At 39.3% G+C, this 27,896-nt stretch overlaps 2 protein-coding genes across 2 annotated transcripts in view; one reads left to right on the top strand and one right to left on the bottom strand.

The window, feature by feature from the left end:
* BBIP1 (BBSome interacting protein 1) lies at positions 1 to 12,395 on the bottom strand. Its single transcript, XM_010588994.3, is given in 5 exon segments — positions 1 to 167; positions 1,240 to 1,312; positions 11,156 to 11,251; positions 11,328 to 11,419; positions 11,924 to 12,395. Coding segments are annotated over 2 exon segments (213 nt in total). The 5' UTR covers positions 1,286 to 1,312; positions 11,156 to 11,251; positions 11,328 to 11,419; positions 11,924 to 12,395.
* Positions 12,396 to 12,855: 460 nt separating this feature from the next.
* Positions 12,856 to 27,896, top strand: part of SHOC2 (SHOC2 leucine rich repeat scaffold protein) — a 108,558-nt gene continuing 93,517 nt past the window's right edge. Inside the window, exon 1 of the mRNA XM_003408951.4 lies at positions 12,856 to 12,948. The gene's annotated coding sequence lies outside the window, so the exon portion shown is untranslated. The remainder of the gene's footprint in view (positions 12,949 to 27,896) is intronic.

The following is a 27,896-nucleotide window of genomic DNA, read 5'->3' as shown; positions in this document are numbered from 1 at the left end:
TCATTCAGTGAGTTATTGCTGTTTCTTTTCTGCCATTTCTTGTTCACGAATTGTATCCTGTGCTGCTTGCCGCATCTTCTCCAGTTTTTCCAGAGTCAGAGATTTAAAGGGTAAAAGTTTGGGCTTACATAGCACCATTGTGGTTACATCTTCTACAGACAGCTGCCCTAAGTTTAACAGAAAATAAGAATTACTTCATCAAGTAAGAACCCAGTGGTTTGAATTTGCAGCTAGAATGAACATCTAAAAACATTATCCATTGTTAATGAAAATCTCGTTTTTAGACTGAGTTTAGTTGTGGGGCCAGAAACATCATGTTCTTGTTAGGTGCCATTGAGTCAGTTCTGACTCAGTGACCCTACTATGTACGACAGAACAAAACACTGCCTGGTCTTGTGCCATCCTCTCAATCGTTACGTTTGGGCTCATTGTTGGAGCCACTGTGTCAGTCCATCTTGTTGAGGGTCAACATAGTGACCCCTTGGGCAATGACAATTTCTTGATCCTGCGGGGGTGTTGAGGAGAACACATTTTGGACTTCCTACCCAAGACAGGTCCCTAGGTGGTGACTACTAACCTAAAGGTTGATGGTTCAAGGTCACCCAGTGGTACTACTAAAGAAAGGCCTGGCGATGTGCCGTTAAGATTACAGCCACAAAATGCCATGGAGTAGTTCTACTGTGTAACGTGGGGTTGCCGTGAGTCTGAGTCAACTCAATGGCAATGGGTTTGATGTTTTTTTCTCTTCATCCAAGTTTCTAAGCTAACACGAGTCATACAGCTTACTGTGTCAAATGTCTAATTTGAAATAAGATTTGGGAGAAGTACATTGTATACAAAAATACAGCAAAGCATGGTATTAACATGAATATTGAAACTACTGAATGACTTAAACCTTCAGCTTTTCTTACTGTTGCGTAATTTAGGTTTCTTCCCCCCTACTTTCAGACCTTATTTAATATGGTGAATCCCATTAAGTACTTTGATAATTTGATATTGTAATCTTCAGTTTTGAGTGTAACAGTATTAAAAACCCAACCCGAAGAAACGATGGAGTCTCCATAATTTACAACATACTCATGAAAGTATAGTAAAAAGTACACAGTAAGTGAAGCATACAGAACACAAAATATAAAGCTAACAGATGTTTAGCTATTATTAAGCTTACTGTGTGACACTGCCCAGCACTTTGTCAGTTCCTACGATATTCCATGACCTAAGTATTTGTGATGTAAATACCTTGTTTTGGAAGAACTTCCCGGAACATTGACTTCACTTCCGCCATATTTTAATTGTTGGTGTAAGTTTTTTCCTTTAATGAAAAATCAATCATTAATATCCAAGAATAAACTCCCAAAGTATATTGTCTATGCCATTTTAATTGTAGCTTAAGAAGTAAAATCAAATTCCTGTAGAAAATGAACTACCCTATCCTTGTGTAATTTTCTCACTAATTAATTTCCCATGGTTCTTTTCAACGAAACAAGGTTGAGACAGTTTATGCAAGCATCTGGAGCCCCTTGTCAACTTTCATTAATCAGTGGTGGTGGTGATCAGGAGGCTGGGTGTTGTAAAACTTTTCCCCTTTTAATGAAAAAATTTTAGGACTTCACTTTAGGAAAAGATACTTTCCAAACAAACACCAGCTGAGGAAAAAGGCACCTATGTGCAGCCATCTCGGTTTACTGTTACCACCTCCCCTGGATGACGACGGATGAAGTAAAGAATGTGACCAGCATTTGGGAGAGGGGGTGAAGCAGAGAAAGGAGATGGTAGTACACAAACATTCCCTAACAGTCCCACTTCTCTCAACAGCTAACAGCTGGTGTCTACTTTTAATCTCCTTGTTATAACGACAAAAAGCATCCAAAGGATCACTTAGGGCTACACAGCTGCAATTTGTAAGGAGGTAACACAAATGGGTAGAGTTGGCCCTTGCACTGAAAGGAGGTATGCTTTCAGCTTACTATTTTTCTCTAATTACAGAGATACTATATGCCAAAGTGCCAGCATATACCATCAAAAAAGAATTTTATGAATATCCCATAGATGCCATCTTTGGCCAATGATGTTTGTGCCAAATGTTACAACCCAGATTACTGCTATATGTTTTAAGGGGTGCTAGACTGTAATTTGTAACATGATCCCTCTCCAAACACATGTTCCTCCGAACAGCCCCACCCATTTTGTGATATTTCACCATACTGATGCAAGCTCACCATGCCTCTTTCATAACATCACCACCACAGAAGGAATATTTATAAAGTGGTGATGCTGGTTTGATGCCTGTCTACCGCCCACTGTGAATTAGTTACAATCAAGTGAGGCTGTATCTGGTCTTAGTTATTCCCACTCCACCGCTACTTTGACATTCCTAATGAAAGCTTCCCACTTTCCATCCACCAAGCTGCTTCCCCTCTCTTTTGTTCAACTTCTATTCTGGGAAGTCTACCCCAAATAAGTTCCTGAGGAACCTCTATCCACTTTCCAGAAGTTTGTCATCAAACTTTGACCCTACTCTGCTCTACCAGGGAGTGAAGATGAAGTAGGTAATGCACCAGGAATAAAGCAACTCTTTATAAATGGAATCTGAGGTAAATGCTGCTTGTGATTTCCTTAGAATGCACAGCTCCTCCTCCTCCTCCATTTTTCCTTCGTGTTACTTAGGCTTGCCAGTGATACCTAGTGATCATTGCCTTTTTCTCCCTCCCGCCCCCAAGTTACCCTGAAGGCTACTAACACTGCAGGCTGATTAGCCTTGCATTTAGCTGTATTAAACAACACCTACTCTCTCCACTGGGGGCAGTGGTGGTTCAGTAGAACTCTCACCTTCCATGTGGGAAACCAAGTTTGATTTCTGGCCAATGCACCTTAAGCATAGCCACCACCCATCTGTCAGTGGAGGCTTGAGTGTTGCTATGATGCTTAACGGGCTTTAATGGAGCTTCCAGACTAAGGCACTAGGAAGAAAGACCTGGCGATCTACTTCTGAAAAATCAGCCAGTGAAAACCCTATGTATCAAAACGGTCCAATTCTGTTGTGTTTGGGGAGTTGATTTGATGGCTGCTAACAAGCCTCTCCATTAAAGTCATCGCAATGAAAATACTCGGCCCTTATTTAGTGCAAATCTAGCAAATACCACTGAAAGGGAGGACAGACTTTACAGATGTTGATAAATGTGAAGGAAATACACACTACCTGAGAATTTTTATATGTATCACCAAAATGTTACAATAGTGAACAAATAATTAAATCTTAACTATTTTTTTATTTTATTTTATAGAGTAAGGAACTTCAGCTACTTAGAATTCAATCGCTATTCTTTGCTTTCTCTTTTATCTATACCTCTTTCACACCCAAAATGCGGCCTGAGAAAAACAATGAAACTTGCTGCTCTACCAAACCTCAGTTCTCTGTTTTGACTAAGCTGCCATTGTTACTGGATAGGGTGTGAGCCAAAGGCCTGGTAAGCAGTGAGTTGAGGGAGATCTGTGGTGTCCCTTGCCTGGGTGGATTGTCTGCTTTCCTTGGGTTGGTTCTTGTTCCTAGGCCCCCTTAGGCATTGGCAGGAGAGAAACAGGAAGGGAAGGGCTAAAATAAGCAAGGTGATGGTTGGATGGCCGGTACTGGCAGGGCTACACTGTCTTCATAACCAACTGCCCTGGGAGCCCAGAGTGGGAAGGGGCATTTACTTCCTTCTCCCAGGTGGCCTGTTAATTGCCAGAGAAGGGTGTTTTGTCTGATGTAATGTGCTCTACAGAGTAGTGGCTACTCCTGAGAGTACTTTCTTATTGGTCAGGTGAGATGTATGGAATAACAGGGACGGATGGGCCAAAGGAGAAACATAAAATGGCTGAAATTCATGTATATCATACACTTGCTGTGGGAAAATTACTTACTGTTATAGTTCTATTTTTCATTTTTACAGATGGAAGCACTGAGATAAGGAGCCCTGGTGGAGCAGTGGTTAAGCATTTGGGTGCTAACAGAAAGCCTGGCGGTTCGAACCCACCAAAGCTCCACAGGAGAAAGACGTAGCAGCCTGCTTCCATAAAGATTACATCCTTGGAAACACTATGGGACAGTTCCATTCTGCCCTGTAGGGTCACTATGAGTCAGAATCAACTTGATGGCAATGTTTTTTATGAGTCAGAATCAACGGCAATGGGTTTGGTTGTTTGGTTTGAGATGGGAACGGGAAGTTTTGTTCAATCTCTGAACTTGTGAAGTTATGTTAAAAATCATGTAGTGACCTATCATCAGAAAATAATTTTAAATGATAAAGACTATTAGGTCTTCTTTCATTTTTGTTGAAAGCAGAAACTTGAACTGCCTCCTAATTTGCAAAAGCACTATTAACCTAATAATTGGTGAGGTCTTTGGTCTTTCTCCTCATAGTTACCAATGTTTTCTTTTGTCTCTTGGTTTGGTACCTAGAGATTTTTACCTCCAGGTGCATTTCATCACAGTAAGAATCTACGTGGGTGAGAGAAGTGCCTTTCCTAGGTGAAGTCTGTGATTATGAAAGGGGATATGGGAAATGAGAATCAGCATGATGCCTTATCCACAAGGGCCATTTTCTCAGAAAATTCAGTATTAGCAGAGATTACCTGTGGAAGTTTAGGATCTGGAAACGGATTTCTCTTAACCATGCTTGCCTGCATATCCTCTGAATGTCTTTAGGCATCTTCCAGGACACACAAACCCTGGTTTGAAGATTGCTAATCTACATAATAAATTACAAAATTATGTTCTTTGGGATGTTAATTGATTTTCTGGTAAGATTCTGTGGCCTAATAAATTTAAAAGCCCAGGGATGGAAAAGTTAAACTTTTTTTTTTTTTTTTAAACTGCAGGACTTTTTAGAAAATTTAATATGCTAATATGTGTGATGGCTCTCCAGCAGGACAACTGAATATGTATTCCTTCCTAAACTTATTTGATCCTGGGATCCTTAAACATGTTTTTATGAGAAATGAAAAACACAAGGGAAATATGAGCCCAAGGGCTAATGGACCACACGAACCACAACCTCCACCAGCCTAAACCCAGAAAAACTAGATGCTGCCTGGCTACCACTCTGACAGGGATCACAATAGAGGGTCCCAGGCAGAGCAGGAGAAAATGTAAAACAAAATTCAAATTCACAAAAAAAGACTAGACTTACTGGTCTGACAGTGACTGGAAGAACCCCCGGATTATGGCCCCCAGACACCGTTCTGACTCAGAACTGAAGCCACTCCCAAAACCCACCTTTTAGCCAAAGATTAGCCAGGCCTATAAAACAAACAGTTATGCATGTGAGGAACATGCTTCTTAGTTCAATCAGGTATATGAGACCAAACGGGCAACACCTGCCCAAAAGCACAGAGGAGAAGACAGGAAGGACAGGAAAACTGGATAATGGGCACTGAGAACCCAGAACGGAAAGGGAAAGGGAGAGAGTGACACATTGCAGAGATTGCAACTAATGTCACAAAACAATTTGTGTATAAAATTTTTGAATGAAAAACTAATTTGTGCTATAAACTTTCACCTAAAACAATTAAAACAACAACAGCAGCAACGAAGCACTCCCTTTTCAGCACAGGAATTAAAAAGTGTTTTTATGGGACTAGTAGTCCTTAAACACACTTTGTACTCCTACGGCAATGCCATTTTCAATATGGCACATCTAATAAGCAAGTATTAAGGAAAATACATTCAGCGTTTTCAAATAACTAATTGTGAAATAAGGAAAGGCTACATTCCTTCTGAATGTAACATTTATTAAGATGACTTGAAGAGTCTTTTTTTTCTCATCTATTTCAGGCTTATACTTTAACTGGGGTACAGGGTTATACTCTGGCTCTACTGTACTAATTAACTGTGACTTCGAATGCATTTCTTAGCCAATCAAAACTTCAGTTTTCCCATAAAAAACAGGTTTAGTATCTGTCCTGGGTTGTAGGGTTCAAGTAAAAAAAGGGTGTAGAGGTGCTCAGATATACAGCATGACATTTATTATTCCATCCTATGATAAAGGATTTGTTCTATATTACCACTAAGGTAACTTCCAACTGTAAAAGTCCTTTGAATCCTCACAAACATCATGGTACCTATAAGACTGCAAATTGTGTTCTTAAATATGTATTTAAAAATATGGTAATAAAGCAAACCCCTTTAATAATATCATTCAAAGTTGAGAAAATGTGCAAAAGATTTTAAGTGCACAGCAAAGAGTAAAAACCTTTCAAATCATAATCAAGGAAACAGAATGGAAGCTTGGTGCACATAAGAATCTGTTTTGAATTTTTGATGGAGGTGACAAGTGACCTGTTGCCTAACCTAGAAAAGTAAATACACCTGAAATATAGCAAAAACATTTTGAAAGCACTTTGATTCTCAACCAAAGTATAATCATCCTTTCATAAAGAAACGCTGAGGTCATAAACTGGTGGTCCTTGGTCCTATCCAGTCGTATGTGTTTTGTTTCGATTGCTAGATTTTTTTTTAAAATAATTTTTATTGTGCTTTAAGTGAAAGTTTACAAATCAAGTCAGTCTCTCACACAAAAACCCACATACACCTTGCTACACACTCCCAATTACTCTCCCCCTAATGAGACAGCCTGCTCTCTCCCTCCACTCTCTCTTTTCGTGTCCTTTTCACCAGCTTCTAACCGCCCCCACCCTCTCATCTCCCCTCCAGACAGGACATGCCAACATAGTCTCAAGTGTCCACCTGATCCAAGAAGTTCACTCCTCACCAGCATCCCTCTCCAACCCATTGTCCAGTCCAATCCATGTCTCAAGAGCTGGCTTCGGGAATGGTTCCTGTCCTGGGGCAACAGAAGGTCTGGGGGCCATGACCACTGGGGTCCTTTCAGTCTCAGTCAGACCATTAATTCTGGTCTTATGAGAATTTGGGGTCTGCATCCCACTGTTCTCCTGCTCCCTCAGGGGTTCTCTGTTGTGTTCCCTGTCAGGGCAGTCATCGGTTGTGGCTGGGCACCATCTAGTTCTTCTGGTCTTAGGATGATGTAGTCGCTGGTTCATGTGGCCCTTTCTGTCTCTTGGGCTCGTAATCACCTTGTGTCCTTGGTGTTCTTAGTTTTCCTTTGATCCAGGTGGGTTGAGACCAATTGATGCATCATAGATGGCTGCTTGCTAGTGTTTAAAACCCCAGACGCCACTCTTCAAAGTGGGATGCAGGATGTTTTCTTAATAGATTTTATTATGCCAATTGACTTAGATGTCCCCTGAAACCATGGTCCCCAGACCCCTGCCCCTGCTATGCTGGCCTTCGAAGCATTTGGTTTATTCAGGAAACTTCTTTGCTTTTGGTTTAGTCCAATTGTGCTGACCTCCCGTGTATTGTGTGCTGTCTTTTCCCTTCACCTGAAGTAGTTCATATCTACTATCTAATTAGTGAATACCCCTCTCCCACCCTCCCTCCCTCCCTTCCTCCCCCCTCTCGTAACCACAAAAGAATGTTTTCCTCTCAGTTTAAACTATTTCTCGAGTTCTTGTAATAGTGGTCTTATACAATATTTGTCCTTTTGCAACTGACTAATTTCACTCAGCATAATGACTTCCAGGTTCCTCCATGTTATGAAATGTTTCACAGATTCCTCACTGTTCTTTATGGATGCGTAGTATTCCATTGTGTGAATATACCATAATTTATTTATCCATTCATCAGTTGATGGGCAACTTGGTTGCTTCCATGTTTTTGCTATTGTAAACAGTGCTGCAATAAACATGGGCGTGCATATATCCATTTGTGTAAAGGCTCTTATTTCTCCAGGATATAATCCAAGGAGTGGGATTGCTGGATCGATCATATAGTAGTTCTATTTCTAACTTTTTAAGGAAGCGCCAAATCAATTTCCAAAGTGGTTGTACCATCTGACATTCCCACCAGCAGTGTAGAAGTGTTCCAATCTCTCCACAGCCTCTCCAACATTTATTATTTTGTGTTTTTTGGATTAATGCCAGCCTTGTTGGAGTGAGATGAAATCTCATTGTAGTTTTGATCTGCATTTCTCTAATGTGGCTTGCTAGATTTTTAAAAAGTATTTGAACTAAAGTATAAAAATCAGGAGATTTCACATAAAATCAAAATTGCAGCTCTTCCTGACAAGTCTGGCAACGCTAGGCCCACATTCCACATGGCAAAGTTTGATGAGGGCTGGTAAGTGTTGTCCCATTTCAATGAGCATGTGCTCTGGAGTTCTCCAGTCTCCACTACTGCCTATTGTTTCCCTTTGCTTTAACTCTCTGGTGCTACAGACACTTAACTTTGCAACTTCGTATGTCCAATGGTCTTATCATTAATGAACATTACAATTTCTGGGAATTGGAAACACCAGGAGCAATTCCGTTTACATAAAGGATGTTAAGGGATATTTTTCTTTTGTGAATATTTATTAAGCTAATTCATTTTAAGTAAGATCAACCCATCTAGTGCAGAGGTGGGGTAGGGTGGGAGAAATAGTAAGAACAATGATACAAAATGTTAGCTTCTGTCTTATCCAAGACTTGTGGTTAACTGATACATGAATTTTCAAAAGCATTAGGCTTCTGAGTGTAAACTAACATGAGAAAAAGATGAGAAGGAGAGCCCAGTAAGAAAGTGTTATTGAGCAGACACAAAGTAGAAATATTCATTCTTAGGCAACTGCCCTCATGCTAGCAGAGTGCTTAATTTGGATTGCTAATGTTCATCTGGGGATGACATGCAACATCATACGTCATACAGTTGGAAACCATAGGAGATTCTATTCTATTTTGCTATCTGGCATCTGCTGGTAGAGAAATGTTGCAACATCCAATTTGGCTACTTAATTCAGACTCATATAAATAAAATTCGCAGTGTCCAGCCTCTGAAATTTGCCTAGGCTTAAGAACAGGAACTGTTCTTGGGTGAATCTGGATGATGCCGTTGGTTCTGGTATGCCCCAATGTTGTTGTTAGCTAACGCACATTACATATATTTGAATTCATTCTTATTCAACACTCTTAAGAGGTTTCATAGCTCCATTTAATAGATGATGAATAGAGGGGATGAGTAAACTGTCCGAGGTTACAAAGCTAGTGAGTAGCCTGGTTCCTGAAAACCAGATCTGATTCCAGATCCTGTGGTCTTAATTGGTACATTATTTTGCCTTACTTGAATCCGCAGTCAAATTTGTTTCATAGTCCCACATGAGCAAGCTTCTTTCTATAAAAGCGTCTGATGCTTTGCATTACTTAACTTGCAATATTTTGCACCCCTCCCCGAGCACTTTCTTCTGTTCTCTTAAGTGTATTTTTTTCCCTTTCACTTATCTTTCATAACCAAATATAAGTCTAAGATAGGAGTACTTGAGGTTCGTACTCTTGGGAGTTTTCCTTCTTGTGATTCTGAAGTAAATTCCCCACACACCTCTCTATCCATTGAGCAGGGACTGTTGTTCCTAATATAATAAATGTTAAGTATAATCTTGATTTTGCAATTTTTAATAGGCTCTGCTTTATGCTATCAAAAAGTTATCACAAAAACACCAGGACAAATTAAGACTTGCCAGAGAATTTCAGGGATAAAACAACATTGCCTAAATTGGAATGTGGCCAGATGGCCAGTAGTTGCCTCGGTATCTGCTTTGATAACATCAACATTCATCTGTTTTTGAATTACAGGGTCCAAACATCTTTCAACAACAGTCTGCAGGCTGCAAGCAGTTGAAATTCATGAAACTAAGTTGACATCAGTACACTTTGAGTCAGATTACACTGCATCAGCTCCAAGTATAGGCAAAGTAACAGCAAGACTTTATTAAAGGCAGGCAGTCTATGCTGCCATCCCAGGAGGAATAAACGCTGAACTCTTCTTTGTAGGACACCATAGAGAGATATGTGTGTTGAGAAGTGGCATGAATTTAACTAGTAACTCATAGCATGATTACATGTAGCTGCATTTGAGAAAGCTTAAATAGGACTGGGAAAGTACGAATACTGTCAAATATCCTTGCCAAAAATATTAAACTGAATCTAATCGAGCTTCCAGATCTACTTCTGATTTCTAAGAAATAAGAAAAAAGGACATCATGAAGAAACAATCAAATCCAGAGCATGGGACATTTAAAAAGATCCCTGACCTGAATTCTTCAAAATGCCAATGTCACGAGGAAAAAGAAAAGATTGGGGAACCATTCTACATTAAGGCTAAAGAGTTATAATGTCCAAATACAATGTGTAAACCTTGACTGGATCCTGATTTGGGGGGATGGGGTGGAGTATAAAAGATATTCTTGGGTCAGTTGGGAAATTTTGTACATGGACTGGATTTTAATTATTACTAAATTATTGATTTCCTTAAATTGCTTACTTGTGATAATGATGTGTTTTATAGGACTTCATAATTCTTAGGAAATTTGTCAGAAACAAATTTAGAAACATGTTTAGAAATCTTAGGGAGTGTACCTAACAATAGGCATCTGCAAGCTATTTCTAAATGGTTCAACAACAATGAAAAAGTGTTTGTGGGAGAGGGATAAACTAAATACAGCAAAATGTTAACTATTCCCTCTAGGTCAAAACCGTATGCCTGCTCATTGTGTTCTTTCAACTTTTTTATGTGTGAACATTTTCATAATAAAAAATTTGGGGAAAAATCATGTTAGAAAAACTTCAGAGGGGAAGTCTAGGAAAAGGTTGTGTATCAAGGATAATGGTAAACTGAAGCTCCATAAAACTTGGCTGGCAGTGTCCTGGGCATTCGGTGATACCCAATATATTCAGTGTTTCAGTATTTACCAAAATAATATCACATGTAGGGTGAAATGGTAGGCAGATGAATCTGATACAAACCATTCTATTCAGGAGTAAAAATACTAGTGAAGCTAAGAACTTAATTAGCTGTTCTATAATAAAATTGTGATTGTGATTAAAAAAAGGTACAAAAAGTAAGCTCAGAGGAAATTACTTCTTACTGGAAACATATCTCCAAGGATAACTAGGACATGAACACAGAATCAAAAAAGCTGGAACTACAACAGACTTCAGTGATTAACTTCGGAGGAAACAAGAGTAGTTCATTTGGCTGGAGCATGAGTACAAAAGAAATTAAGCAGAAAAGGTAGATTTGCATCGTCGTTGTTGACTGGCTGGTAATAAACAATTTTCAATTTACCTTAAAGTTCTTCTGGTCTTTTTCCTGCAGCTTTAGGCATCCAATCCAGTATTACCAAGATGACTGACAGTTCTCGACACGAGCCTGCAGAAGGAACTACATGAGATAATGTTTGACAACTACTGTAAAGAGCCATATAAAAGAAATTACATATATATATATAAATACTCACAAGCATTAAGGGGCAGTTGTTAAAAACCGTAGACATGCAGGATTAGGACCGTACACCGTTATCCAGAACTGCAGTTAATGCTTACAGAACTCCTAGGGAGGAGGGACAAGTAAAGGGAAGTAAATTCAGAATGTAAATACAGGCGGCAGGGAAACAGAACTTAGAGGTCTTGCTGCGGTGGTAGGGACCATCTTTTTCTTTTATTGCTAGGGGCAGAAAACGATTTCCTCAAGTTTCCAAATTCTCCATCCTCCAAAGGTCTGTGGGTAAAGGTACATTTAGGAAGAACACGTGGGGGCGTGTTCAGGAGCTCCATCTTGACGGGGTTTAGCGCTCCGCCCCGCAGCCCTAGCCCAGGCAGCTCCTGGACCCGCCCCGGTCCGGCTGGCTCCGGCGGGGTTGGTCGGCCGGTCGAGCGGCTTCGCCCCATAGGAGTCTCGGAAGGGCAAAGGGAAAGAGGGCTGCCGTCGGACAGCCTGGAAAGAAAACCTTCCAGCGGAAGCGGCCCTGAGTCTCGATCGCCTTCTCGGCCCTCAATCTCCCAGGGACTATCCGGCTTGGGCCTGCCCCACGGGCCAAGGCCAGGAGACACTCACCTCACTTAGTATTCCGTGTAAAGAATCGGAGCCCCCTGAGGGTGGGGAACCCAAAAACCAAACCCGCTGCTGTCCAGTCGATTCCGACTCCCTTCAGCTAAGGCTCCATTCGGAAGTGCCAAATGCTACTTCCGGGCAGGACGGGGCTTTTCTGGGCCCTAAACTCTTGTACGGAAACCCTGGTGGCGTAGTGGTTAAGAGCTACAGCTGCTAACCAAAAAGCCGGCAGTTGGAATCCACCAGGCGCTCCTTGGAAACCGTATAGGGTAGTTCTACTTTGTCCTATAGGGTCACTTATGAGTCAGAATTGACGGTAATGGGTTTGGCTTTAGACTGTTGTACACCTAGGTAAGTGACCAGATATCTCCGCCAATATAAAAACCAAGAAACCTGCTCCCTCTTGATCCCCCTTCCAGGGCAGGTGTAGTCCTAATTACTCAATTTGTCTAAAACAGGATGTCAGGTCACCAGTGGTCCTTTAGGCGTACTTACGGATGCATCCTTTCCCAGAAGGCTCGTCTGTTGCCCGGGGCAACTGAGATTTTGGGTGAAGGAAAAATTACGTCACATTTGAGACAGGAAGTTATAAAACGCCCTTGCCATGATCGGTTATGGCTGCCCTAACTTCAACAGTAACTTCCGGTCGGGAGTTGTCACTCTACCCTGCCGGAGGCTTACTCTGTGGCTTAGCTAGCCAGCGGCGCCCAGTGGGCGGGAGACAGGGCGTAGAAGAGCAGAGGAAAGGAAAAGGGCGGAGTGAAGGAAGGTGGCGGCAATGCGTCCCTCTGATTGGGCGGTGTCTCTCGTCCTGGCTCCGCCTATTTTTCTTCCTCAGCGAGTGACGAGCCAGCGCCGGAGGGGTAGGGCGGGGCGGTTGGAGGGAGAGTATATCGAGGGGCGGGGCGGGGCGGGGCGGGGCGAGTGGGGGAGGGGTGGGCGGGGGGCGGCGGTTCGGCAGCGTCGCTTCTGAGGAGGAGGAGGAAGGAGAGCGAGAGAAGAGGATGGCGGAGTCCGGGCTCCTGACGGTAACCAGGGGCCGGGATAGGGCGAGAGGGAGGCTGTTGGTCGGCTCTTCCTGCTTTCCTTCCTGCCCGTCGGGCGGTCGGTCTAGCTGTCGGTAGGGGGAGGCCCCGCGCACCCTGACAGGCGCGAGCCGGCGGGGCTGGGGCGAGGCCCAGGGGCTGGGGCCCTGGGAGGCGCCGCCGCCGCCGCCGCCGCCGCTTTCCTGGGTGCTGTCGCCGGGAGGGCTGGGGCTTCGGATCCTGCTCTCGTGCGTGCCTCGCAGCCCTGCGCCGAGAGTAAGCGGGCCGCCCATGACAGCGACCCGGGCTGGGCCTGCGGTGGCGGCTGGCGGCCGGGACAGTGCCAGGGCGCGGGGGCGCGGGCCGGGGGCGCCGCGAACGGTCCTGTTCACTCCGCTTCCGCGGCCCGGGCCCAGGCTCCGGGGCGCCCGTAGGCGTCCAGAGGGCGTGTAACTCGCCGGAGGGGCCCAGGCCAGCCGTAGCGATCCGGGCGGGGTCTTCCATCGTCTCTCTCCCCCCTCCCCCCTCCGAGCCCACCACACTTCTTGTGTCTGCTCTCCCTGAAGACCCTACGGTGAGGAGTGGTAAATCGGCCTTGGGCGTGTTGCTTGGTGAAGCGAGTTGTAACCATCCCAGATCGCCTCCTTGAACATGCCTGATGGCAACCTCTCCGCGGTGGCTTTTAGGGATAGAGGAAAAGTACTCTAATTCTCCCCCCCTCCCCGCCCCCGAGCTCTTAACGCTGGAGGCTTCAGGGCAAAACGGTTTCCCCCCCCAGCCCCTCAGTATCCATTGTTTTGTACCATCCCCCTCCCCGCCCAATGCCTAGGTAGAAGAATGACTCCAAACCATTAATTGGCTTCTTCTTCTTTAATCCACAGAGGGTTTGTGTTATTGTGGAAGTATGACTTTATAAACAGGTGGAATGAATACCGATTCGGGAGTTGGAAAGATGCTTTTTTGTGGTTTTACGCTTTCGGCCTTTACAGTCAGGGATCTGATTTTCTCGTCTGTTGCTTTGTATCATAATGGGGGTGATGAGAATAAAAGAGGAAGCACTGTTTTGCAACCTACCCATAGAAATGTTTTCAAAGTCTCTGGAGATGCTGAAGAGAAATTAGGTTGCAGTTGAGGACTGTATAGTATTTGCCTCCGGCATGGTAACTACCAATAGTCAGTAGCTAAGCTGACACCTGTGTTATTTTGTACACTCCTTCATAAATGTCAGGAGCTTCTAGTATCAACTCAGAGATTCTGTATCAAAGACTTATTTACCTATTTATTTTCAGAATCCTAGGGTACACTTGTGTAACTTTTTTTTTTGTGTGTGTGTGTGCCTAAATGTGGCATTAATGCTGAAAAATAGTCTTAATTTTAAAAACCTGAATTTATGAGTGTACTAATCACCTTTCATGGCCTTTATAACTGTTACTATGCATCTGAAGACATTTAGCTATTGGATACAATTCACAACATTCATTAAGCCCATGTTTATAATTTGAATTTATGAAGCATTGATTTTTTTCAATGTGTTATTGACAAGAATTTTTAGGAATAAAGTGTTTTTGATCATTCTCCATGCATGTGGTAAACCTTTTAAATAATGTGTTTGGACATAAGGTACACTGTAAAGTACTTTTATTTATGCATGTGTATTTGAAAAATACACCATAAAAAAAATAATAAAGGCTTTATCCAAGGTTTGTTAACTTTCAAATGGCTTACATGTAATCTAAAGCTAACAGATAAAACTGCCTTTGTTGAAATGCCAGTTTCCAGTTATGGACCTGTCCTGTCTCTAAGGTTACTACACTTTCCCAAGTTTACTTGTTCAGTTTTTGAAGAACAACTACTCAGGTTGGCATTGGCTTCCTGCTCTCGTTGTTAATACAATTTTCAAGTTAAAATTTTTTTTTTTTTGTTATATGTTGGTATGGATTAAAGATTTATGTTAAGAGATATCTTAATAGCTTGTAGTTGGACCCTTTTTTTTTAATGATCATATTCAGAAAGTTGGTCAGAGCTGTGTTTTGGTAATTGTAGCAAGCAAAGGATCACATGGATAGGGTCACTATGAGTCAGAATCAACTTGATGGCAATGGTTTTTTTTTTTTTTTTTTTTTTTTAGTAGCGAGTAAGGATCGTACAACAACTAGTGAACTATAAGTCATTTCAAGTTTCAAAAGGAACACCAAAAGTATAAATTCTTTGTTATATTTGCCAAAACTATGCTTTTTAAATATTACTGTTTCTTCAGTGACTTGGGACAGGGCAGAATGATGTTTTTTCCTCCCATATTCAGAGAGCTATAAATTGGAACTCTATATAGGGTCGCTATGAGTTGGAATTGACTCGACGGCCCTGGGTTCAGTTTCGGCTATGTGGAAGACTCCCAAAGCTGGTTTCTGAATAATTGCTGCTGTATTATTATTTATTTTTTTTTGCCTTGACTTATTGATATGGATTGTGAGAAAGGTGAATAAAGTTGAAATTCTTTGTTATCTTGACAGTTAAATTGCAGTAATATTTGTTTTCAAAATAAGCTAGATTATTAATATTTGTTGTCTAATATTTCTGGAACAATTGTGTTCTTTAAACTGTTTAAATAACTTTCAGATTGTTTTTATTAAGAAGGTATTTAAAGGTAAAAAGGATCTGTTGTATATTTGACTGAAAAATTATAACCTATATATGCAGATATACAGATGAATATTTTTGGAGTATGAAGATTAAATGAAAGAATATATCTTTAAAATACAGTTTACTAAATCATTCATGTATCCTTTATGTATGAAAAGGCATAAAATCTGTGCTTATAAGCAACAAAACAAAATGACAAAAATAAAAAATTGACCCACAAACCTTTCATTGAGTTCTGAGGCTTGGCCTTGGTGGGCTAGTTTATAAAATATTAATTTGGAGAGGAAATTTAGATATAAAATAAACACTTTGACTTTCCTAATAAGACTGGCAGGGAATTGGTTAATATTTTATTATAGAAATTGACTGATTTAGCACTAGAGTGGTATATTACTTTTATGTGATACATGACAAATGAGTGCTGCAAATGTTAAACTGGCTGATACTTTCGCTTATTATTAAACTTACTATACTTTATGCATTATATATTATACATTAAACCAAAAACCAAACCCGTTGTCTTGAGTCGGTTCTGACTCATAGTGACTCTGTAGGATAGAGTAGAACTTAGAACTGCCCCATAGGGTTTTCAAAGAGCAGCAGGTGGATTCGAACTGCTGACTTTTGGTTAGCAGCCGAACTCTTAACCACTTCACAGTCAGGGCTCATAATGTAAGGCAAAATCTTTCATAGATTAAATTATGGAAATACATCATCTGTTATCCTTGCATCCCCTGTTTTAACTGCTTGATCTGTCTTCTGAATTTTCACTGCTTGTTACACTGCATCAAAGTTGTGCCCCACAGATCTTTTTGAAATTATTTTTTGTTAATATAGTAGTTTAAAAATTCTATTTTCTTACCTTCCTGTCTAAACTGACTTTTAAAATCTAAAAAATTTCTGAGTTACAGCTGACCTGTGGTATGCTTGAACTTGGTGTATTACAGACTATTCTGAAATATGATTGCCAATTTATCAGGTTGAAAGGAACATGTATAAGTCTGAAAAACTGCTTTATGTTCCAAAATATATAATTGCATTGTTTTAAGGTAGCGTTCATTCTCTTTGGATATTTTTTCCTGGTTTCCAACTATTTAGTCCAGTATCTTTAATTTAGCAAAGCAATAGCTCTAACATAAAAAGAATATTTTAATTACAAAGGTCTCTTCCCATTTGGGCTTGTGGAGAAAGTATGCAGTTCCTATTATCAAGAGTTAAAAGAACTAATTATATAACATACTATATAGTTCCAGCTTCTCTAAATATCGGCACTGATTGCAAAAAGTAGTACACGCTGTCAAAGGTAAGGATTCTTTTATTGGAAAGAATGAACATATTGCTTGTAGCTAAAACATTACAGGAGACCTTAAAAAAGGGTGTAATTGGTCCCTTTATGAAATGAACCTGAAAGACTTTTATGAAGTATTTTGCCATATTTATCTTCTAATGTTTATAGCACTGTGAAGACTCACAATTTAAGCACTTCATATGTAGTTAAGGAATTTCACAGTTGGCAAAGATAATTCTCAAAAATTTTGGGGGGGCAATAGATTAAATTTTTATTAATGTCTTGGTGGTAAAGTGGAAATAGCTTGTTTGGATGCAGGTGATTTCTAGGACTTGGAGTTAATTTCTTCAGTTAAATTTGGGCTTTCTTAGTTTCCAGCTTTGTGTTGGACAACACTCTTTCCTGCTTTCAAGGCTTTCAGTCTTGCAAATAGTGTTTAACTTTTTAATTTCATTCTATAAATGTTTCTTATTAACTACAGTTTCGCATTACTGACATGGGAGAACTTCTACTGAGGAACATCCCTGTTCAGGCTCTGAGGATAAATAGAAATAAATATACTATGTTTCCTGCTTTCAGTAAATTCATAATGTGTTGCAGGAACTGGACAAGTCAGTAGTTAATTGTTACACTGTGTTACAAGTACCTTGGCAACAGTATACACTCAGATGAGTTCTTACCTCAGACTGCTTGTATAACCAGCCATGCTCACTGGGGGATAGGACCTGAATTGACTCTTCAGGATAAGTAGGATTGGTGGAGGATAGAAAAAGCATATGAGAAGCATGAGAAGTTAAAGCCCACTTGGGGAATTGCAAGTGGATAGCAATTTGGAGTCCAGTAATAATATTTTAGGTCATATGCTAGGCTTTCATTAAAACGTTTATTTTTATTCTTGTAAAAAGGCCAGACTTAATGGTCTGACTGAGACTAGAATGACCCCGGAGGTCATAGTCCCCAGACCTTCTGTTAGCACAAGACAGGAACCATTCCCAAAGCCTACTCTTCAGACAGGGAGTGGACTGGGCTATGGGGTAGACAGTGATACTGGTGAAGAACGAGCTTTTGGATCAAGTAGACACATGAGACTATGTTGGCATCTGCTGTCTGAAGGGGAGATGAGAGGGTAGAGGGGTCAGAAGCTGGCCGAATGGACATGAAAAGAGAGAGTGGAAGGAAGGACTGTGCTGTATCATTAGGGGGAGAGCAATTAGGAGTATATAGCAAGGTGTTTATAAATTTTTGTATGAGAGTTTGACTTGATTTGTAAACTTGCACTTAAAGCACACACACAAAATTTATTTTTTGAGATTGCTATTTCTTCTGTGCCTAATTTAATTTAGGCCTTGAACTATGGACCTGCATTGCCTGCATTCATATTAGGGTCTGCTCCGAATTATTAATTAAAACTTTTACCTCAGTATATTTTTCATTAACATTTGAATTAAGTAGAAGAACATATCAGCCTGTTGTTGTTAGGTGCTGTCCAGTCAATTTCTACTCAGAGCGACCCCAAGTGACAGAGTAGAACCTACCTCATAGGGTTTCCTAGGATGTAATCTTCATGGGAGCAGATCACCAAGTCTTTCTCCCACAAAGCCGCTAGGTGGATTGGAACCACCAGCCTTTCAGTTAGCAGCTGAGTGCTTAACCATTGGGCCACCGGGTCTCCTATATGTATGTATCTAAAGATACTTAAATATTGAAAGATATTTGAATATGATTTTGAAACATACTGTCATTATCCAAGTTCTATGTAATGGTGACACGATGGTACATCTGCTCTATCACATGGGGTTGCTACGAATTGGAATTGATTTGATGGAACCCAACAACAACAGATCTATAACTGTGTATCTAGACATATCTAGGTCTAGACATATCTAGATTATTGATACAGTTTTAGATATTCACCCGTCTTTTTCTCAGCACTTAATGTATCACATCGAAGAGTAACATTTATGATCTTTCTTAGAACTCATGGTAAGTTTTTATTATACAAAAATTCACTCTTGTTAGTACATTTTAAGAAACCTCTTTTCATGCTTATTGGACAGTGCCACTCTTCCTTTAAATAAATCAGACTATAGGATTAGTGATTAGACCCTGAAAGAATACTTTGTATGAGTCTTTTATAATTTAAAAGTTTTTAATTTTCACATTTTAGCAATTACCTTATTAATGTTATTACGCTTTATTTATCTTGAGGTTATTTATTAGGAAAGTAAAACTTCATGGTGTCATCTGCCTGTCTCTCACACCCTGCACTCTTCACCTGGCTAAGCTCCTAGTTGGGTCTCAGTATTACATCCTTTGGAAGACCTTCTTTGATCCCTAGTTAGGTTCTCCTGTTTTAGGGTCCCTGTCTTTTTTGCTAGACTGTCAGCTTCATCGTATTGTCTTTATTCATCATGTTGTCTTTAATACTGTTTCTGTAGTACACAAAGCCTAGACCTTGCAGGTTCCTAGTAGAAAATTTGTTTTAAATTTAATAGTCTGGAGCCCGAAACAAACTGAATAGATCACTAAAACAGACAAAGAGGTGCCATCGAGTTCTTGATCTTAAACACATGTTTCCTGCCTTAGAATCTCTCAGGCCTTAATTCAGGGCTTTTTTACTCTCACATAATGTACAATTTTAAAAAAGTTTAGTAACCAAATGTAAAAAGGCCATAAGAGAGTTGAAAATAAGAGCAGAGGGAAATACTTAAAAAACAGATGCAAGACATTTTTTGAAAAATAGTTTAGGGTAATTTAATGTTGCAGTAAAAACACATAGACACCATTTGTTTTATATATAGAATAGTATAAAAATAATGATGATCTAGGATCATGAAGAAGAGACTAATTGCTGTTAGTAAATTTTGTTAAAGACAACACAAGTCCACACGTTTCAGAAAGATTTCTGTCCAAATGATATTAACAACTTTTAATGTGTTAAGGCTTTGTTATTGGAAATGTTTACTTAGTGAGGTAAAACATAGTAGACTGTTACGTATTTATTGAATAAAATGAAGTTGAGACAAATCATTTTCTTGGAAGTACTAAATTAGGTATGATATTACTACTTTATAATTTTTTGAGACTACCATGTGCTTCTTTGTTAAATTAGCTATGAAATACATAAAATTAAGTAACTGAACATGTTTTTCTTGATTAATTTTAAATGAAAACATACCTGTTGTGATGATACAAGTGATAGAGTAAAGCTAACTCTCTTTAACAGAATGGCATAAGTATTTATTCTATTGAAGAGAGTTAACTTTATTCTCTGGTATTTCCTGGTAACATAAAAAAAAAGAATTTTTTTTTTTTTCCCTGGGATTAGAAGCTGTAACTTCTTTGCTAGAAGTGTGTGTTGTCTAACAGATAGGATGATCTGAAAGAAATTCTTTTAATTCAATTTTGGTTTGCATATCTTTTAGGATATAGAATTCAGAATTTGCACTGAAGAGCTTAATTCTGGTTCAGATAAACTGATTTTTTTCTTAATATTGAATTCTATGACTATACAAAGATAGGTAGAAGAGCTAGTTATTCCTTATTGTTGCTAAAGCAAATATTGGTTTATCTACCATGTGTTAATTATAGTTCTAAACTCATAGAAATGTCATGCTTATATATACTAGGCAGCTTAAAATAGTAAGGTTTATGATTTAATCCTGAAGACATTTATTTCTGTACTTTGGAAGTAGTGATTTGAAATTCTTAATACTAGAAATATGGCCTAGTTTCAGAACACCCACTAAGCAACTGTGGGAACTCAGCATGCTAAATGGCTGGTAGTACTGCAGTATTTTTTAATTTTCCCCACCAACTGTTACGTAATATCTTATAGTAGTACACATAGAACCGGACTGTTTAGGATAAGGACAAAGTATATTGCAGCTCAAAAAATATTTGCAACTGTGTCAGGCTTTGTTTTGGGCACCAGGGACCTCAAGATAATCAGATATAATAATGATCAATGAGTGTTTGACATAAATCAGATGGTAATGTTTCAGGTTGCAGCTGAGGAGTGAAAGCAAGAATTGTAATCTTGCTTGAGAGAAATGACCTATTAAAAATGAAATCACTATTTTAGGAACTTTTTGAAATTTTATTAAAGTTTGATAACTCGGATATAAACATTTCCATGATGTTTATGTATAGTACTTAAAAATTTCAGTGAGAATAGTTTTTATTTAAACATTTCCCCTGAAGTGTTGTACAACCCAAACTGTCCAGCATTGTGTCTGCCTATGATAACCAGATACTGAAACTGATTAGAAAGTATCTGTAAAGAATGAAATCCACTAGTTTATTTTCATTGTTCAGGAAAATATGATCGTAGAGAGATCTGATAAAACATACTTTACCAGCTCATTTTGTTTATTAAAAAGAGGGCGGACTTGAGCCTGCACTGATTGTAACATCGTGCAAATAGATATTGGAATTAAGTGTTTCATTTAAAGAATTTTATAATATGTAAAAGGAAGGACTTAGTACTTTTAAAGTCAGCTGTATAACTCTTGTAGAGTTAGCTCTGTGATAATGCCTTAGTGCATGACTAATTATCTTCATTCAAAAAGATAAGAAACTTATCTGGCCTTTTCTCAACTAGAACTCAGTAATACCTGACATTTTCATATATAGAATATCGCTGTAATTGGTGTAATAATAATGATCCTATAGAAAGATCTTGAAAATTTTTGTTTCATCAAAGAAAATTAAATTTAATATAATTGAAATTTTGCTATATTCAAATTCTTTGAAAATTGATAATTCATAAATGATAGATTCACATGATAAAAATAAAAAAAAAATTTGTTAATCAGCACATCACATTCCTGACTATGACTGTTACCCAGTTTTTATAATTGATGGGTTGTTTCTGAGAGCAACTAAAAATAGTTATTACAAATAATGTTTTCTTCTGGCATGATTTGCCATCTACAAATTATTGGATGATTTGCATATTTGTGGTGTGAGAATTTTTTACACCATACTAATTTGCTGCACAGATTTTCACTGCCCTTGGGGTTTATATTGTATTTTTCTCTTTGCCTTTGAACTTGCTATTAGTATCCAAATGTTAAATCTCAGTTCTATTTTATCTGGTATGTGTGTGGGAATCACATTCTGGGATTATTTCACAAAACAGCAGATAGTACATACCAGTTGGGAACCATAGGGTTTTGTTTGATTTGTTACATTACAAAAATAATAAAATGTCTTCTTATGTATATTAAAAAATGTAAACAAAAGTTTGTTTTGAGTAGTTCTGATGGCAAATTCCTTATTAACCTTAAGTTAAGCTAAATAAGGACGGCTGATGAATATGTTTCTTTTGATTTTGTATGAGTAAGGTTTCTACTCTGGGAAAAAAATATAATACAGATATAAATGGAGTTCTGTTTTAAAACCCTAAATATATCATGCTAATCCTGTAGAAAAAGATTTTCAGGATAAGGAGATAAATAATTGAGAATAGAGGTTTTTGTCTAAATAAAGTCTCAAAAATGAACCTTGTAAAAGTGAGAAAGGCTATGTATTTTATAATTATGGTTACTCACTAAATACTGACCCTGAATGTAAGGTACCTACCTTGAGACCATGGACTGAATTTTTACTCCTCGCTAATCTTGCTATTTATAGTACATTTATTTTCATTTATATTTGTTTTTGACAATTGCTGGTAAATGGTTTGTAGAGTAATAGAAAGGATTTATAATTAGATAGACCTAGTGAAGCAATGTGTGGGTGCATACAAAAATGAAGCAATTAAATGTAATTTATTTTTTAACTTTAAAGTACTAAACTTTTTTTTTTTTTTTAGTTGAAAATACTTCATTGAATACTCAGCTTAGTGCCTATAATCTAAGATAACAATTATACTTTATCTCTTTGGCTTATACTGATAAATTAGGTAACTGATTTTCTGATTTTTTGCCACTGTGCCCATGGGAAAGGAAGAGTAAAATATACCTTGGAAATACTTACGTTGTCTCTGACGTATTTTTAGTTCTTTGGCAAGAAAGGCAGTTCAAACAAATATTCACAGGTAAATTTTTTTTATTTTTGGTAATAGTTGTATGGTATTAAAGCTTTCAGATAATGTCTGGTCAGGATATTAGGTATTTAATGTTGTATCTTAGTTATGTTGAGACATTTTAATCCTCCCTCCTGCCCCCCCCCACCAGCCTTTTACTTTGAGACTTTGCTGGATAATTTTGCAACTCAAATGTCCGGTGATTTGAAATGAACAAGAGAGCTGTAATCCAATTATGACTTATATCATGGGTTGGACAAACGGGAATTTTCAGTTCTTTGCTCAAAACTCTAAAGGAGCCCTGGTGGCTGCTAACTGGAAGGTTGGCGGTTTGAACCCATGAGCTGCTCTGCAGGAGAAAGATGTAGCTGGCTGATCCACAAAGATTTACAGCCTTGGAAACTCTATGGGGCAGTTCTACCCTGTCCTATATGGTTGCTATGAGTCCACATTGACTCGACTGTGATGGGTTTGATTTTGGTTTGGGGCTCAAAGCTCTTGTTTGCCTGGGATCTAAATACATATAAAGCCTTTTGCTTTCCCATAAAGAAGGGATGCAGATTTCCTGAAAAACTCCTATGTATTTGCTACTGTGTAAAGTAAATTTAAAGTAAATTAGTTCTGTCTGTTGCTACTGTTGTTCATACTATTTTCATCATGCCACCTTACCAAAGCGGGGAAAAGGTGAGTGAATGACATTCCCTTAAGCATGTTAATTTTAGGTGTTTTCTTTGTAGTCTTTGGACTAATCCTTTGGTCTCCCAGTTTTAAGCGTTCCCTTTTTAACTCTTTAACTACAAAAGTATATAGCTTTATGTGATATGGAGGGGAGAGCTGCTTATTTTTATGCTTTAAGCTACTTGAAAGAGTAAGAAGCCTTTCAGACCTTTGTAAACAAGGCAGAATACAATTGAAGTCTTATTGTTTTTAGATATTCATATCAAAATCTGAATGATCTGGTGTTAATTTTAAGTACAATGTAGGGGAACTCCGCGCATGAGACCTTGTCTTTATTCATCTATTGTCATTCAACAAATGCTTAAGTACTTGTTGTGTGCTCAATAATAAGTTTAAAATGTCTTTTAAGTTTTAGAGAGCTTTGTAGAGTAAAATTGCTTCTTTATGTAAAGAGCCTGTTATCCAGTAGGGTAGATAAGCTCAGTTAATGTTTATCATTCTTTGAATAAATATAACAGCTATGCTAGGTATTGTTCTAGGATAAAACTGTGAAAAAGACAGTTTTTCTCATTCTTATTTTCCCATTTCTTTAAATGAGGGAGTGAGAGAACTAATCTGGCAAGTGTAATTTGTATAAGTATATAAATATAAGTATAAATTGTTCTGATCTGATGGGGGAAGTTTTAAGTGGGTACACTGAGGAGGGGGTATTTGGAAAGGCTTTAGATCTCTAAGCTGAGACCTGAAGAGTAAGTGGGAGTTAGCTCAGTGAAAAACTGTGTATCTGTGTTTCTGGCAGAAAGAAATAGCAAAACCCTGGAGACAAGAGACAGCAGGGCCTGCTGTGGGATCTGAGAGATGCTCATGTGACGAGAGTGCAAGGTGGGAAGTATTAGAGTTGTGGCAGGAGAAGTAGGAGCCAGATCTTGAAAGATGTGGTAATTACTGTGAAGAGCCTGGATTTTATCCTGAGGGCTGAATGTGGGGAGGCCATCCACCCTCCCCCAAAGTATTTTAAATTGGACACTAACGTTAGTATTATTGTTGCTAGGTGCCAGGGAATGAATTTCCACTCATAACGATTCCATGTGACAGAATAGAACTACCCCATAGGGGTTTCTAGGCTATAGTCTTTACAGGAGCAGCTCTTACGGAGCTGCTGAGTGGGATTGAACTGCCAACCTCTTGTGTAGCAGCCGTGCTTAACCATAACTCCAGTGTAGTGATTAAGTTAGGGACAGGATAACCAGTTGCTGTTGATTCTGACTTATGGTGCCCCCATGTGTGTCAAGAGTGAAAACTCATGATGACTCAATAGGGTTTTAAATGGCTGATTTGGGGGGAGTAAATTACCAGTCCTTTCTTCTGAGGTGCAACTGAGTGAAGTCAAACCTCCAGCCTTTCTGATAGCAGCTGAACACGTTAACCAGTTGCACCACCCGGGGACTCCAGGAACAAGGTAAGGAAGTGGATATGATGAGATCAGTTAGAAAACGATTAGAAGAGAGAATTCTGTATACTCTGGATTAGGGCAGTGCCAGCTAGAAAGGAGAGATGTTGATGGAGCCAGGGGAAACTTAGGGGGAAGAATTTGTTAGAATGTGAGTTGAAGGAAAGAAAGAAGGAATCAGGATGACTCCAGGATTCCTGACCCCATCCACCCATTTTAGTTAATTCCTGCTTAGATGTTACTTCTTTTAGAAAGCTTTTCCTGATTCCTGCGGTCTCCAACACTGGTTTAAGTGTTGCCCTTTTGTGCTTCAACAACGCCACACTATTTTCTTGCCTTCCCCCCTTGTTTATAAGTTTATAGCAAGGGCTGTACCTTATTATTGCATATTTAGCACCTTGCACAGTGCGTGACACTTGTTGTTAGGTGTCATCAGGTCAATTCCAACTCATAGCAAACCTATGTACAGCAGAATGAAACACTGCCTGGTCCTGCACCATCGTCACAATCATTGCTGTGTTTGAGTTCATTGTTGCGGTCACTGTGTCAATCCATCTTATCGAGGGTCTTCCTTTTTTTCGCTGATCCTGTGCTTTACCAAGCATGATGTCCTGTACTTTACCAAGCATGATGTCCTACTCCAGGGACTGGTTCCTCCTGATAGCATGTCCAAAGTACAAGAGACGAAGACTCACCTTCCTTGCTTCTAAGGAGCACTCTGGCCAAACTTCTTCCAAGACTGTTCATTCTTCTGGCAGTCCATGGTGTATTCAGTATTCTATGCCAGCACCATAATTCAAAGGCACAGATTCTTCTTCGGCCTTCCTTATTCACTGTTGATCTTTCACATGCATAGAAGGTGATTGAAAACTGTGGCTTAGTCCACAGAGTGAGTGACATCTTTGCTTTTTAACACTTTAAAGAGGTCTTTTATAGCAGGTTTGCCCAATGCAATATGTCATTTGATTTTCTTGACTGATACTTCCATGGGCATTGACTGTGGATCATAGAAAAATGAAATCCTTGACAACTACAGTATTTTCTCTTTATCATGATGTTGCTTATTGGTCCAGTTGTGAGGATTTTTGTTTTCTTTATGTTGAAATGTTGTAGACTCTGATCTTCATCAGTGAGTGCTTCAAGTCCTCTTTGCTTTCTGCAAGCAAGGTTGTGTCATCTGCATATTGCAGGTTGTTAATGAGTCTTCCCTCCAATCCTGATACTGTGTTGTTCTTCATATAGTCCAGTTTCTTGGATTATGTGCTCAGCATACAGATTAAATAAGTACGGTGAAAAGATGCAAGCCTGATGCACACCCTTCTTGATTTTAAACCATGCAGTATCCCCTTATTCTTTTTGAATGACTGCCCCTTAGTCTGTGTTTAGGTTCTGCATGAGCACAATTAAGTGCTCTGGAATTCCCATTCTTTGCAATGTTATCCATAATTTGTTATGATCACACAGTCCAATGCCTTTGCATAGTCAATAAAACACAGGTTTAAACATCTTTCTGGTATTCTCTGCTTTCAGTCAAGCTCCATCTGACATCAGAATGATATCTCTCATTCCATGTTCTATTTTGAATTGGGCTTGAATTTTTGGCAGTTTTCTGTCAGTGCACTGCTTCAACTGTTTTTTAATTATCTTCAGCAAAATTTTACTTGCATGTGTATTGTTGGATAATTTCTGCATTCTGCTGGATCATCTTTCTTTGAAATGGGCACAAATATGGACCTCTTCCTTAGTCAGATGACCAGGTAGCTGTCTTCCAAAGTTCTTGGCATGAGTGGGTGAGTGCTTCTACCGTTGTGTCCGTATGTTGAAAGGTCTCAATTGGTATTTTGTCAATTCCTGGAGGCTTGCTTTTTGCCAGTGCCTTTGGTGCAGCTTGGACTTCTTCCTTCAGTACCATCGGTTCTTGATCATGTGCTACCTCCTGAAATGGTTGAATGTCAACCAATTTCTTTTGGTGCAGTGACTCTGTATTCCTTCCGTCTTCTTTTGATGCTGCCTGCATTGTTCAGTATTTTGCCCATAGAATCCTTCAGTATTGCCACTCGAGGCTTGAATTTTTTTTTTTTTCTATTTCTTTTAGCTTGAGAAAAGCCGAACATGTTCTTCCGTTTCGGTTTTCTAACACCAGGTCTTTGCACATGTCATTATAATACTTTACTTTGTTTTCTTGGGAAACCCTGTTGGCGCAGTGGTTAAGACCTACAGTTGCTAACCAAAAGGCTGGCAGTTCGAATCTACCAGGTACTCCTTGGAAACTGTACAGGGCAGTTCTACCCTGTCCTATAGGGTTTGCTATGAGTTGGAATTGACTCGACAGCAGTGGGTTTGATTTTTTGTTTTTGTCTTCTTGAGTTGCCCTTTGGAATCTTCTGTTCAGCTTTTTTGCATCATCACTTCTTCCGTTTGCTTTAGCTACTCTGCATTCAAGAGCAAGTTTCATAGTCTCTTCTGAGTCTATTTTGGTCTTTTCTTTCTGTCCTGTCTTTTTAATGTCCTTTTGCTTCCTTCATCTGTGATGTCCTTGATGTCATCCCACAACTTGTCAGGTCTTCAGTCGTTAGTGTTCAGTGTGTAAAATCTGTACTTGAGAAGTTCTCTAAATTCAGGTGAGATATACTCAAGGTCGTACTTTGGTTCTCCTGGACTTGTTTTAATTTTCTTCAGCTTCAACCTGAACTTGCATATGAGCAATTGATGGTTTGTTTCACAGTCGGCCCTTGGCCTTGTTCTGAGTGATATTGAGCTTCTCCATTGTCTTCTTCCATAGATGTAGTTGATTTGATTCCTGTGTATTCCATCTGGTGAGGTCCACATGTGCAGTCACTGTTTATGTTGTTGAAAAAAGGTAT

The sequence above is a fragment of the Loxodonta africana genome, chromosome 16 (assembly GCF_030014295.1).
Source record: "Loxodonta africana isolate mLoxAfr1 chromosome 16, mLoxAfr1.hap2, whole genome shotgun sequence".
Taxonomy (NCBI): domain Eukaryota; kingdom Metazoa; phylum Chordata; class Mammalia; order Proboscidea; family Elephantidae; genus Loxodonta; species Loxodonta africana.
This window is presented reverse-complemented; position numbering and strand designations above follow the sequence as displayed.